The sequence below is a fragment of the Agelaius phoeniceus genome, chromosome 2 (assembly GCF_051311805.1).
Source record: "Agelaius phoeniceus isolate bAgePho1 chromosome 2, bAgePho1.hap1, whole genome shotgun sequence".
Taxonomy (NCBI): domain Eukaryota; kingdom Metazoa; phylum Chordata; class Aves; order Passeriformes; family Icteridae; genus Agelaius; species Agelaius phoeniceus.
In genome coordinates this window covers 78,020,108-78,033,963 of record NC_135266.1, presented here as the reverse complement: position 1 = coordinate 78,033,963, position 13,856 = coordinate 78,020,108, and the positions used below count along the sequence as shown (strand labels likewise).

At 37.3% G+C, this 13,856-nt stretch overlaps 1 protein-coding gene across 6 annotated transcripts in view; it reads left to right on the top strand.

Annotated features, from left to right (window-relative positions):
• CNTN5 (contactin 5) overlaps positions 1-13,856 on the top strand; it is a 606,500-nt gene that overhangs the window by 580,249 nt on the left and 12,395 nt on the right. For all 6 annotated transcript variants that reach the window (XM_077173968.1, XM_077173967.1, XM_077173966.1 and 3 more), the window contains 2 exons: positions 1,355-1,589; positions 12,470-12,579. In XM_077173968.1, coding sequence (XP_077030083.1) covers positions 1,355-1,589; positions 12,470-12,579 — 345 coding nt within the window. The remainder of the gene's footprint in view (positions 1-1,354; positions 1,590-12,469; positions 12,580-13,856) is intronic.

Sequence of the window (13,856 nt, the reverse complement as noted above, 5' to 3'; positions counted from 1 at the left end):
CATTTTGCTTCATATTCTGTAAGGGTAAATATCAACATCTCTCTTATTAGGAGAGAATTTGCTGAATCCTGAACAAAAATACCTGGTGGCTAGAACTGCTTCTGATGTGAATGGACCTAATCCCAGTCCCTAAGAAGGGATATTAATATGCAGTATTCATATTAAGTGTCTTTATAGCACCTGCGAGGTGACTGGGTTGGGGGACTACTGCAGAGTCTTATAAATCCCATTCTATCAAGGACCAGAGTTTTGTTCTCAAAAAAATCAGAGACCCATGGTTCAGACTAAGTTACAAAGTCTGTCTTAGATTTTCATCCTCTGCCCATGGAATCATGATTATTTTTTTTTCTGGGATATGCAGTGCACAGCTTCAGAAGGATGGGTAGAAAATTTTGTCTGCAAGTGAAGTGCCAGGTGATGAAATATTCACTTAAAACATGGAGGGGAGAGGATTCAGTGTCACCTGTGCCCCAGCTCTGATTCATTTGTCCATTAGCTGCATCTCTAGGATGGGCATTTCAAGAGAGAGAGTTTAGATACCCATTTTTTGGACATTTCACATAGGTTTAATATGCAGACAACTGTTAAATATAACCTAGTTCCTAAACTAGCCCACTGACTTCATAATAAATGTAAGCTACTGCTAATGTACTAATAAGCATGAAAAGTTCCATTCATTGAGTAGGACATGTAAGTTTTAGGTTTTGCAGTGTTCAGACTCTAAAGCAGAAAAATCCCTTTTCTAACAGGCTGCTTATGTCAGATGTGTCCCAATTTAAGTGGCTAATTTCACAGGTCCTCTGAGGAGAGAAAGAGAGAAAAGAAAATGTGTTATTTTCCACCAAAAAAAAAAAAAAAAAAACCAAAAAAAATCCAAAAAAAACCAACAACTTTTTCAGACTTAGAACAACTTAGATTTATTACAATGTATCCTAAGTATTAAGTTAAACCCTGGAATTGAATCTCTAAGACCTAACACCCGACTTGGAACAGAATTTCGACAGTCTGGCACCTAAAACCCAAAAGTCTCACCACAGTAGGTATCACAATATATTGGTCTATATTTTTAACAAGGCCACTGATAGGGCTATTCCACCCACAAACAACTGGTCAAAATATCCCAATAAAAAGTTGGATACATAAAAGAAAACACTTTTCTGAGCATGAGACCCCATTCAGTCCAAGGACAATGACTTGGCTATGGTGATTAGGTGAGGAAACTCTCTTAGAAGGTACCTCTTTGGAAGCAATTGTCCTTATGAGGACAGGTGTGTTAAGTAAAATGCTATCATGGAACTGTGATATTTTTTAAATTAGTAAAACTATTTCTAATCATAATTAATTAATTTTTCAGCCAGTGTCAGAAGAGTTTCAGAGTGGAGAAGGATTTGGATATATTGTAGCCTTCAGACCCAATGGGACGCGTGGTTGGAAGGAAAAAATGGTGACATCTTCAGATGCCTCAAAATTCATCTACAGAGATGAAAGTGTGCCACCTCTGACTCCTTTTGAGGTGAAAGTTGGTGTTTACAACAACAAAGGAGATGGTCCCTTCAGCCCTATTGTGGTCATCTGCTCAGCTGAAGGAGGTCAGTTCAACATGAAGTTAAATTGCGTATCGTGAACTATATTAAGACTTTTATATTTAATGCATCCTCTTGCAACACACTAGTTAAACCTTAAATTACAAATTTCTTTTCAGATGGGCTAAATAACATTAAACAGGTTTTGCAGAGAAGGAAGGAACTTGCCAAGCTTACCTAGAAAGAAATTACAAAGTTTAGGAATAGACTTCCAGCCACATTAGTCATAATCAAAAAAACACCCAAAAAACACCCCAAAAAAACCCTAAAACCACGAAAGCTCATCCTTTATATGAAATCATTATCCTTTATTTTAGACAGGTCTTTTTGTAACACTGAGCAAAGAAAGGATGCCATTTTCTAATGTTCCTGAGATTCATGATCCTTTTTTTGATGTGTTAATCAGACAACAGCTCAAAGAATAAATAAATTCATTTATGAATGTTCATTTCCTAGTTGATGCATTCTAAAAGTACACAGAAATAAATTTTGTTTTAATTTTTATTTCATTAGTAGAAAGTTCTGACACTGCATTAATGTCCCAGTCTTCAATGCAAATTATAGGAATAGCTCCCAAGAACAAATGAAAGATATTTCTTGAAAATTTCTATTGAGAATTGCTATAAGTTCTAAACAGTATTTTGTTGGGCAGAAAAGAACCAAACAGAAACAACCAACAAACACTAATCAGTACTAGTAAAAGAAGTTGTTCTGTTTTGACAGGACCCAGTGTATGGAAATTCCCACGCACAAAAAAGACAAATAAATGTTATCCACAAGAATATTTTCAGAAGCTCCATTACTGAAATTTATAAATATCAGTTTTTCTTTGCTATACTATTTTGAGTTATTCCACTGTCTCCTATTAAGAGAGTAAAATTAGCAGTCCCAATGCAGATGAGAGGAATTTAGTACTCTGTCTTTGAAACAGTAATGCAAAGACAATAATATTTCTTGTGAAGCTGGAAAACATTAAATGTTACTTCATATTAACCCACAATAAATCTATAACTTTGGAACCATGACATAGCAGACCCTGTCTGCTACTCTTCTCTCACAGTAATTACAGAGATTGGAGCTGCTGTTTTTACAAAAATTAGTCCCAGTAATTTGGGGTTTTCCAATTTTTGAATCAGGATTACCAAGTAGTCATATTTTTATAAAAACATTTACATTTTAAAATGTAAAAAATGCACAGTACAAGTTGAAAATTGTACAGCTGACTTTCCTGTTCATCAATGAAAATGGATACTGTGAGGTTAATGGTGATGTTTATATTTTTTAATAATTTCATACTCTAAGCAGAAAGTTCTTTGCAAATAAAGTTTTGCAAAGGAAGGGAGACAAACACTTTATTTTTTTTTTAGTAGCAAAAGCTATTTTAACAGAAGCTGAATGATGCTGAATTGTAATAATGATTCCTTATACCTTTGCTTGTTATTTGGACAAGACTGGAAATAGAATAATTAGTAATAGATAAACAATTTTTTCTATCAGTTCTTTTAAAATATGAGCTTTAAAAATGGTCTTAATAGAATATTAAAATTAACTTTCTCTAGAAACCAGCTTTTCTGATTTGAGTTCAGTAACTTAAAAGTATCTATCCATTAGAGTTTTGCTAATTCAGTCTTTGTATGTGTCTGCACATGAGGAATTCTATGGGCCTAAATATTTTACAAGACATATTTCAGGAAAGATATAGGATGCTGTGAAATTACAGCACAAAATTAATTTATAAAAATCTTTCCTCCAGAAAAAAACAAGGTAATTTACTGAGAATTTAAGGGAGCAATGAAACAGATTTTTACAGCTAAATTTGGGGCAATATGAAGGTTGAGGACAATAGACATTGTAGTTTGCTATGAAAATGGGGAACTGGTTTTGAAAGAGGTATGGACTGTCATGCCTAGGCAGCTAAACAACTGAAGGCACAATTTTTCAAGGATTTCTATTGAACAGTAGATATTAAATAACAATAGATAGTATTATGGTCCTAGGGGTGATCCAGCAAAGCCTTAGCTTACATGCTTTTCATTATACATCCAATTCACTCAGTAAATATCTAGAGAAAGCAATAGTACAAAATTATTAAAAATTAAGGCTTTATGTTACATATTACAAGTTTTCCCACATCTACAAATGGATCTACAATTGTTTAATGATGTAACAAATTTGCCTTAGGAAGTCTAAATCATGTTGCTTTTCTTTAGCACACTGGAAAATAAAAACAGTTTTCACGGGACAGATTCTGAGCCATAAAGAAATCTCACATTTATTAAGAATTAATGCATCTCCATTTTCTGTATGACTGTGACATCATATTGTGTGATTCACATTCAGAGCCCTTTGGTGATAGTTCTGAGTTGCTCTTAAGCAAGCAGCTTGGTAGGTGGTGTTGAGTAAGGTGTTCCCTCACTGAACACAATAGACACACAATGCCCTCTGATTGCATAGTGACTCTGACTCGGGCAAGAGGTTTAAAACATTGCCTTCTAAGTAAAAGAACTCAGAAATTTGACAAAAACACTGAGCACTTTTTCAGAAGTAAATAGAATGGTTAATGTTTTTCTGTCTATTAAGTCAGACCATATAATAGAATCATAGAATGAATTGGGTTGGAAGGGACCTTAAATATCATCAATTTTAACACACTGCTGCTGGCAGAGAACCTTCCACTAACCAAGTTGCTCAAAGTCCCATTCAAACTGGCCTTGAACACTTTCAGGGATTGGGCATTCACATCTTCTCTGGGCATCTTGTTTCAGGGTCTCACTAACCTCACAGTAATTCATTTCTTTCTAACAACTAATCTAAATCTCTCCTCCTTTAGTTTAAATCCATTCCCCCTTATCCTGTTACTATGTGCCAGTATAAATTATCTCTGTTTTTTATATAAGCCTCCTTTAAGTACTGGAAGATTACCAGACATTCTCACTGGGACCTTCTCTTCTCCAGGCTGAACAACCCCAACTCTCTCAGCCTGTCTGGAGAGGCACTCCAGCCCTCTGATCAACTTCATGTCCTCCTCTGGATCTGCTAAAGCAGGTCCAGGTCTTTCTTGTGATGAAGACCCCAGATGCAGCACTGCAGGAGGGGTCTCAGCAGAGCAGAGCAGAACAAAAGGCAAACAGTTCAGCAGAACAAAGCAAAGCAGAGTAGAACAGAAGGGCAGAGACCCCTCCCTCTCTCTGCTGCCCACACTGCTTTGGACGCAGCCCAGGTTATGATTGGCTTTATGGGCTGTGAGTGCACACTGAGAGCTCATGTTCAGCTTTTCATCCATGACAACTCACAAGGTCCTCTCTTTATGGCTGCTCTCAATTAGTTCTTTTCCCACTCAGTGTTTAAGACTGTCCCAGCTGAGGTGCAGAACCTTGTACTCGGCCTTGTTAAACCTCAAAAGGTTCCTACAGACCCTCTTCTACAGCTTCCCCAGGTCCTGGATGGCATCCTGTCCTTCAGGTGTGTCAGCTGCAGCACTCAGCTTGTTGTCATCTGCAAACTTGCTGAGGGTGCCCTTGATCTCACTGTCCATGTCATTGATAAAGATATTGAAGGACACTGGTCCCAAGGCAGAGCCCTGATAGACACCACTTGTCACCAGCCTCCACCTGGACAGTGACCCAACAGGTACTTAGAAGACAGAATTACACCAATGGTCACTAAAACATCAACAACAGTGGTGACCCAAGGTTGAAGAGGCAAGAAATTCTACCTGGTCATAGATACTTTAAGATCTTTTCCCTCCTTCACCAGTCTTTTGACTTTATAAAAATCATCATTAGAATATAGTTCATGGGAAAGACTGCCCAGGACCTAAAATTGCAGATGAATGTAATGGAAGAGTAGAGAATAGAATGGAGAATCAGTTAAAAAGGTTACAAAACTAGACATATAACCCGTGGAGAAAAGCAAAGCAAATATATGTGTGATTCTCTGGAAAAGGTATCTTTATTCAGTAGGGAAGTTTGAAGGAAGAGCCTTTCCTGGAAAACATAGGAAAGGAAATAAAGCAAGTAATCACAGAGAAAAGAAGGAAATAGACATCACATGTAGTGATGTTAAAAGGGATGATGGGAATCAGGAAGCAGTTCTGAAGAGGGAATGAGGATGATGCTCAGAAGAGGCAGGATAGAAAAAAGATGCACAATTACCTCAATGAGAAGGCAGAACAAAAGGAGACAGTAGGCATTTCCAGCAGCTGGAAAGGATGAGCCTGAACTTTACATAAAGGAAAACCTTAGTAAGAGAAAGAGACATGAGGGCACAGCAAATTAGGCTACCTGCCAGGAGAAAGGTTGCCATGTGCAGCCCTGAGGCTGAAAAGGATCATGAACAAAACAGAGAGAAATCTTCTGTCCATACTTTCTGTCAGGAAAATAAGGTATCAGATTCTTGCTAGGAAACACTAAAACAGCACTGAAATTCAGTGCAGGTACAGATGAATTTTATCCACAGAAGAAAAAATACATTGTAAAGGCACTAGACACTGAAAATAAAGCAATGAACAAAAATAATGTTAGCACTGTTTGTTACAACATAAACATTTATGCATGCTCTTTTTATTGATGACTACATTTCACCTAAATACCAAGGTGCTAAGAATTCCAAAATTACTAATACAAGCTTTCAGTACCAGAGAAAACTATCTGCAACCTCTGTGTGTGGCTTTAATTCACTGGAAAATGAAAACTGGGGAAATCACAAATATAGCAATGAAGAAGGAAATACAAGTTTGAAAGTATGATGCTAAGAACACGGAAAAGGCTGTGCTGATAACAGTGATGGCCAGGCTGGCTTTCTTTAGACAAAGTATGAGCTACACAAGAAAGACAAAATAAAAGTAAGAAGTTGGATGTCATAACATGCTGATGATGTGATAATGTATCAGCAAAAAAAAAATCAGTGTTTGGATAAAGCAGAATAACCTTGGGTTTGGGTTCCATGTGATTTTGGAAAAGGGCAATTACAAAAGCTGGAAGTCAAGCTAGAGGTCAATTACTGATTACCCTGATCAATTTGGATGCTGAAAAAGACATTTCTAATTGTTGAAAAATACTAAAGAAAGTTGTTATTTATCAGCAAGTTTAGCTGTTCAGAGTAGTTTGGATAGTAAAAACTAATTAGTAAAGACTAATGACCTTGTGTTCTGGCTGTGCTAATTAGCAGATTCTTTATCCAGTACTGACTAAGTGAGAAGAAATAACAGTACAATAGCCTTGTTCTGATGAATAATTAAGACACTATAGAAAAGCTGATCATAACAAATAACAGTGGTACACATCATCATTAAAAAGCAGGAAATTATTTTATTAACTAGAATTAACTGATGAAACTAAAAATAGAAGTGTTTTGGAATGTCTCTAAGTGAAACGTTTAACAGATATTTGAAGTTTATACTGCAAGAAATGGTATATGTCTGACAGGACATTACATCTGAGGATCTATAGATGTAACCCCTAAAAGATAATCAGAATAAGTAAAAAACATACATAATGCAATCCAAGTAATGAAAAAGATAAAAATAACACAAGTATAGATAAAAAATTAAGGTTCATAGGTTCTTTTTTTTTTTAAATTGGGAAGTATATAAGGCATGAATAATTGAAGTAAGGAATTTATATTAAATATAATCAAGAAATTGTAAACAATAATTAAAAACTTTACCATTTATTTTAAATAAATAAGATTATATAGACAAGATAGTTAATAAGAACATGAAAGTGAAAATTTTTATATCTGTAGTGAAATTTTCTGGTATTGCCAATTGTCAGAAATTCAACCCTTTCTAAATTCAACAATGCAGAATTTGCTATTCAAATGTACCATAAATAAAAATTAATGTGTTCTTCTACTCATGGAGATGGGGTAGAAATTACACATAAGAAAGACTCAAACATTTTAATTTGCATGAAGGCCTTACTCTGATAAAACTATCACGTCCTGAGGCAGCACAAATTGCCCAGAGTCAATATGGATAATGCCAACAGTATAATGCCACAGATAGCTGTTTGTCCCCATTTAGTTTACAAGTACAGATGCAGCCTAAAAGCACAAGGATAAATATGAATTAGAGTACTCTACAGTATGGAAATAGATGAGAATATAAAAGGAAATAGAAACAAGTTTCTGGGAACCCAACTGGTTTCAAGATGAGTTAGGCCTTTTATAAAGGATTTTTTGGTTAATGGTTGTCATAATGGGTGATACAGGATCAATTCTGTTCATTTCAGTATCTAATTTCTCCTTCAGGCATTGACAGAATTATCTTCACAACAATTGAAAGATCTATAGTTTTGATAAAGGGAGTAGTGAATACTACTAAAAACTTCTAAATAGGAAATAGAAAGCCCTGAGTGATACAGGTTGAAGCCTGAAGACTCTCACACTTAATGTTTAAAACCTCCTGAGGGACCCCAGATGCACTTCTGTTATACATACAAGATGTAATGATACTGCACAGAGATTTTGTTCTTGCTTTGTATGGATTTGGGGTAATTCATCAAGCCAATGGAGACCCAAAACTCTCAGTTATCCAAAAGGCAAAGGACCATACAAAAGCCACTGCAGTTTTGTGTCTCCATATTTAGACAAATAAGTTGCTATTTTCTTTTCATTGAGAGGAAATAATATGCAATTACACACCTTTGAATACAGCCTCAACGTCTTTAATTAAAATTTTAAATTCTTTAAGTCCTGTGATTCATTTCATAGCTAAAGCTGAGCTGCTTGGGGTTTAGGTGAACCTGAAAACTAATTGGCAGATTAGCTGTAAACTACAGAGGGTTATTTCCTGATTCTGCCAGATGATCTGTCTGGAGAGATCCTGTGAAAGCTAAGCTAGAGCTGTCTCCAATGACTTTTTAAGGAATGAAATCACAACCTTGACATGCAGGAGTTTATTATCACTCCTCTGATCAATGGCACTAGCCCCCTGGGAAGCAGATGTGCAATAGATATAATGGGCACATCCCCCCCTCACATCCTGAGGGTAACTCTTTTTGCCATGTCACTTCATGGAAACAAACCATTTATGATCATAAAGATGGCAACACTCCTCTGGCAAATTCTTTGTGGAATTAGGCAGCTCCTTATTCCCAGGTGACATTCTGCTGTGTAATAAATCTGGGTTATTCCACAGGGAATGGAGAGTCACAGCAGGATGTGCACTGTGAGAAAGTGTGCAGGAGAAGGCTTCAGAAGATCTACCCAACAAGAAAGAGTATTTCAGCACTACATCAAAAATATTCAGGGCAGAGGTCTTCACTTGTAGCTCATTCCAATACTCTTCTAATTTTTCCTCTGTTTTGTTTTCTGCAAAGAGGATGGTCAGAGAGAAGGTGAAAATAGAAAGGACTTGTGGAAAAGTGATAATTCCAAAGGTCTGTCCTGGAAACAGTAATCTTATTTCTGCTATTGTGGAAATTGGATATTTTTCCCCTTTTAAGCACAAGATTCTGGAGAAAGTTCTATATCCTACAGACAGACATTTCACTGCAGATCTGGTGGAGTCCCCCATTTCTCAGAATGGAAAAGGTTCACTAAAGGTTCTCTGATTTGCAAGATAGTCTATGTGGCTATTTCTAGCAAGGAAGCAAATACTACCACTTTCTTTACTTATAGGTTAACACAAGAGGGATGACTTTTCCTGATTTTCCTTCTGATGTATCTCTTGTGGATTTTTCCACAGAGAGGCATTATCACAGAAATAGATCCTGGCTGAAATCCCAAAATCTCAACTATGAAGAACTGCCTGCAGTCATAATGCAATTGCTCAGACTGAGGTTCTTATCTTCAAATAAGGGCTTGAATTTTGAATAAGACTGCTTTGTAAAAATTCTTTTTGGAATCAAAATAAGAACTGAACAGATATGAAGTGATTGGTTTAGTAGTCCTGACTGAGGCTCTGTTCCACAGAAGAATGAAAACAACATAAATTTGAGTAGGCTTTTGGACTTCATGTGGAAATCCTTAAGGATGAATATTTCAGGAAAACAGATCAGCTTACAGTCATAAACAGGTACTACACACTGAGGGCTACTAACTGATTCTTTTCTTTACTTCCTAGTGTCAAAATTCAGGATTCCCTCTCTGAACATTAGAAATGAAATTAGTGCAAATGTATGTCCTGCCATTTTACAGCCATCCCAAAAAACCTACATATTGATCATGTTTCTTTAAAGTGTCATTGCAGCACAGGGAAAGACAGTGTTTCATGGATATCAAACACAGCCTTATGAGAATTTGTTGTACTGCATCTTTAATTCAAAGAAGGGACTATTAAAGAGACTCTTAAAAATGGACATTTTTTCTTTTTTCAGGAAGTATGACCTTAGGTAGACACCTATAGGTTTAATATAGGTGAAGAAAATAATATGATTATAACATCAGTGACCATAATAGAAAAAGCTAATGAACCTATCAAACTTATCATTAGTTTTAGACACAGAGACTGAAGCATGACATTGGAGTGAACCACAGACTGTATTATATCACCAGAAATTATATGGTCCTCATCATATCTGAATCAATAAAAAATGCTATTTAGGCTCCAAAAATTTTCAGACAGTCATGCTATATCTTATTCCTAAATAGATAATTTCTGTTGTTTTGCTGAACACAATTCTCAGTGCCTAATATCAATGAAACTGCAGTGAATTATTTCTGAATATGTGAGAAATACATTTTCTTCACATAAAAAATCCAAACTATTTCTGCTCCATTTGTTGAAAACATTTTTAAAACTATCAGAAAATATTCTATGTTTCTATTCAAGCAATGTATAAACCACTCCTCATGAATGCTGTGAAGAGAAAATGATTCCTGCATTTATAGAAAATGTAAAGTCTGCCAACCAACATTTTGTGTACATCTCAAATTATTTATACCACTGCAATCTTTTCTGACAACAAGGTAATTGCTTCAATAATACAAAAACTAGAAAATAGCTTTTGCCACACAAATCTTAGTAGTACATAAAATGGAAAGCAGGATGTAACTGTTGAACAGAAAATGATATTACGAGCAATATATTTCTTCATAATGCAATTCTTTCAGTATTGAATTCAAAAGATCATTTCTCCTATTCCTGAACATATTTTTTTTATTCTTTATTACCTAAAAAGTTCCAAACATATTTTATACTTCTTAGTGATACTCATTGCTGGCAAACAGCAAACACCACTTCATATCACATCAGATTGACTTTTTTTCTTCGGACATAAATTAAAAAAAGAGATCAAAAAAGTGTAACAAGCATTAAAAGCCTGACATGAAAAAGGATGAAAAATTTGTATGAGCTGTGTCAAAAATATTTGTAGGGCAGCAGTGCCAGAGCAACAGCTGCAGAGAAAGGAGAGTAGTTAATGAGTCAACATTGATATTAGATATCTTACATATTAGGTGGTTTGATCACTGAGAAAAATATGTAATTTTATCTCAGGCTGTTCTGTAAGGAGACTGCTTTTCTGCAACCCTTTTAAACAAGTTCCCAAAACCCCGTTTTTCAGAAAGCTCTTTGATGTGTCTCCCTGCGACATAAAACCAAGACCTCTGCCTGCCCTTCAGGAACAGATCAACACATTAGAAATGTAATGAGGAACATTAGGCCAAGGAAGAAATCATAGGTTCTGTGACTAGAGGGGAATGTGAATTCACATTTTTGCTACGTGAACTACACCAGAAAGGGGGAGAAATCCCCTATTGTGTGCTGCACAGTATATGTAGAAGCCTTGCCTCCCCAGCTTGTCTTCAAGAAAGTTTTCAGTTGTATTTAGGTAATAAAGCAAAATACTCACAAGATTACTCACAAGATTTCCTTGAGTCATGTTCCAGTTTCATACGAGACAATTTTTGGACACTTGTCACTACTGTAACAGGTGATACAACTGAGTGGTGGGGTGCTCAGTAGCCTGTCATAGCAAATATCTGGGGACATTTACTCAACTTCCCAACCACTGAAAGAAGCTGGGCCTCTATAAAGCATTCATTGATGTGAAAGTACAAAGGCAAACACGCCTGTGACAACACTGCTGGGCAGGTGTGGTGTGTAAAGCATCCCACAGCCTTCTGTGAGCAACCTGGCCATGCCCCAGCACCACCAAGGGGCTCCCAGCCAGGCTGGAGGACAGGAAGGATCCTCTGTTCCAGATAATCAGGAGGTCAGGACTGCAGAGTGTTACATGGATAGCATGGAGATAGAAGCACAGACAGAAGGCCAATGCAAACAAACACAGGTAATCAGAGGGACAGACATTAGGTCTTGGTGTCTTTATAAAAATGTGCACCCAAGGCCTAAAACAGTAAATGCTGCACAGCAGAGAGAAGGTGGTACATCCCAAACACTGGTGCCTGTGACTTCAAGGATATAATAACATAGTCTTAAAAAAAGTATCTTTCACATAGCATTTCACTACAGTGCAGGGTAACACTTCCTGCTCAGTATTGCCCCAGGGCAGGACTGACTGAGCACCCCAGCAATGCATTGCTCATCCTGAGCTGACAGAATGGCACTAGAAAACCACAAATAGAATGAATGCTCCGTTTGCTGCTGCAGTTCAGAGGGCTATGAAAGGGGTGTGTGGAGGAAGGGGATACATATACAAATATTAAAGCTTTTTTAAAGAATTGCAGACAAGAGATTCTTTCGCAGTTTGCTGCACCCATCATCAGTGATGAGATATTGATGTAGCATGACACAAATAAAGAAATACAACAATAATAATCTCTTCATCTTGTTCAGTTTTTCATGTTCCCCTTAAGTGTCATAACTTCTTGAGAGTATTAAGGTAGAATAAAGGAAGTAAATGACAGTTTCAGGCAGAGTGTTTTTGATAAATACAAGCTGTTACAGTGGAGGTTTATTGTTTCAATTTTTCTTAATACAGAACCCACTGCTGCTCCCATCGATGTCAAAGCTACGAGTTTGTCTGTATCAGAGATTCTTGTTGCGTGGAAACATATTAAAGAAAGTCTAGGAAGACCACAGGGATTCGAGGTATGAACACAGAATATCATAATGAGAAGTCTTGTTGCTTTTGAGAGTGTTGCATTCTGTTAACATGTGCAGTAGTGAAACTTCAATAGGAATTATTCTTGTTTTAGCATACGTACCCCTGGCTGTGGAACAATGGTCACAGCTGTAGCACCGGAACATTTTTTATTTATTTGTGCTTGAAAACTGTTCAGCACCAGTTCTTATAACATCTCTTTGTCACTTCAGAAAGAGCTGAAAGAACTGCAAGTGACCCAGCATGCATCATTCACAGGCTGGGGAAAATTAGGTATTGACTGTTTCCAGCTCTAAGCGACCAGTTCAAACTTGTTATTTACTGACAGTAATCAGCACAGAGAAAGGAGAGAGCCTCTGCATCCATGTGCTCTCATCCCACAGTGGCCGAGGGACATCTGCTGGGCAGACAGTAACAACAGGATGTCAGGAAGGAAGCAGCAGCTTCACAGTCCTTAAATAAAACACTGCTTAGAGACAGCCCTTCCAGACTTGGGAGAGTGAACCAGCCCTGGCAAGGGACCTCCTTGCACTTTTGGATGCAGTTTACAATCCAAACCTCCAGGAACAGATCATATCTAGCAGTACACCTGTCTGTTCTTTTGGGCCACCACAACAACCCACCCTGACCTTGTGGATCAGGCTGGTCCTCATTAAATAGTCTAGCTAAACCAAATTAACTGATTTTGGGATGCAGACTTTTTGTCCTGCTTTAGACCTTTAGACAGTGCTGACTCATTCCTGATTTTTCTCCAGTAACATGGAAAAGAGAGTAAATGTGTAGGTCTGAGGTAGACACCAATCATGTGGGTGTCAAAGGATAGGGTGTCTCCCTGGTAGCATGTCTGGGCAACCGCAGGGGCTGGTGGCAGTCACCAATAGCCTTAGGAAGGAAATGTAGGTGTCTGGGCAGCACCAGAGCCAGCACTTTCTCCAGCTCAGCCTCTGGCTGGCCAGCCACAACGAGGACAGCACATTTACCTCATAGCTCAGATGCAGCCAGTTAATATTTTTTTAATCTGTTTCTGTAGCCTATCCTGATGTGTTGGATAGCAATATCTCTATTAATATCTAGCATTGTGCAAATGGGCTCTGACTTTGGTGTGTCCCCTCAGGTCTAGCATTTGTTCAGGTCTTTTTCTCTCCTACATCTGCATGCTGAACTCTGCTAACCCTCTGTCAGTTTTCTTTCATTGTTCTTTTCTCCTTCTTCCTTACATTAAATATGTTTCTATTCCTTTGCACATAGCTTGCTTCATGCAGCA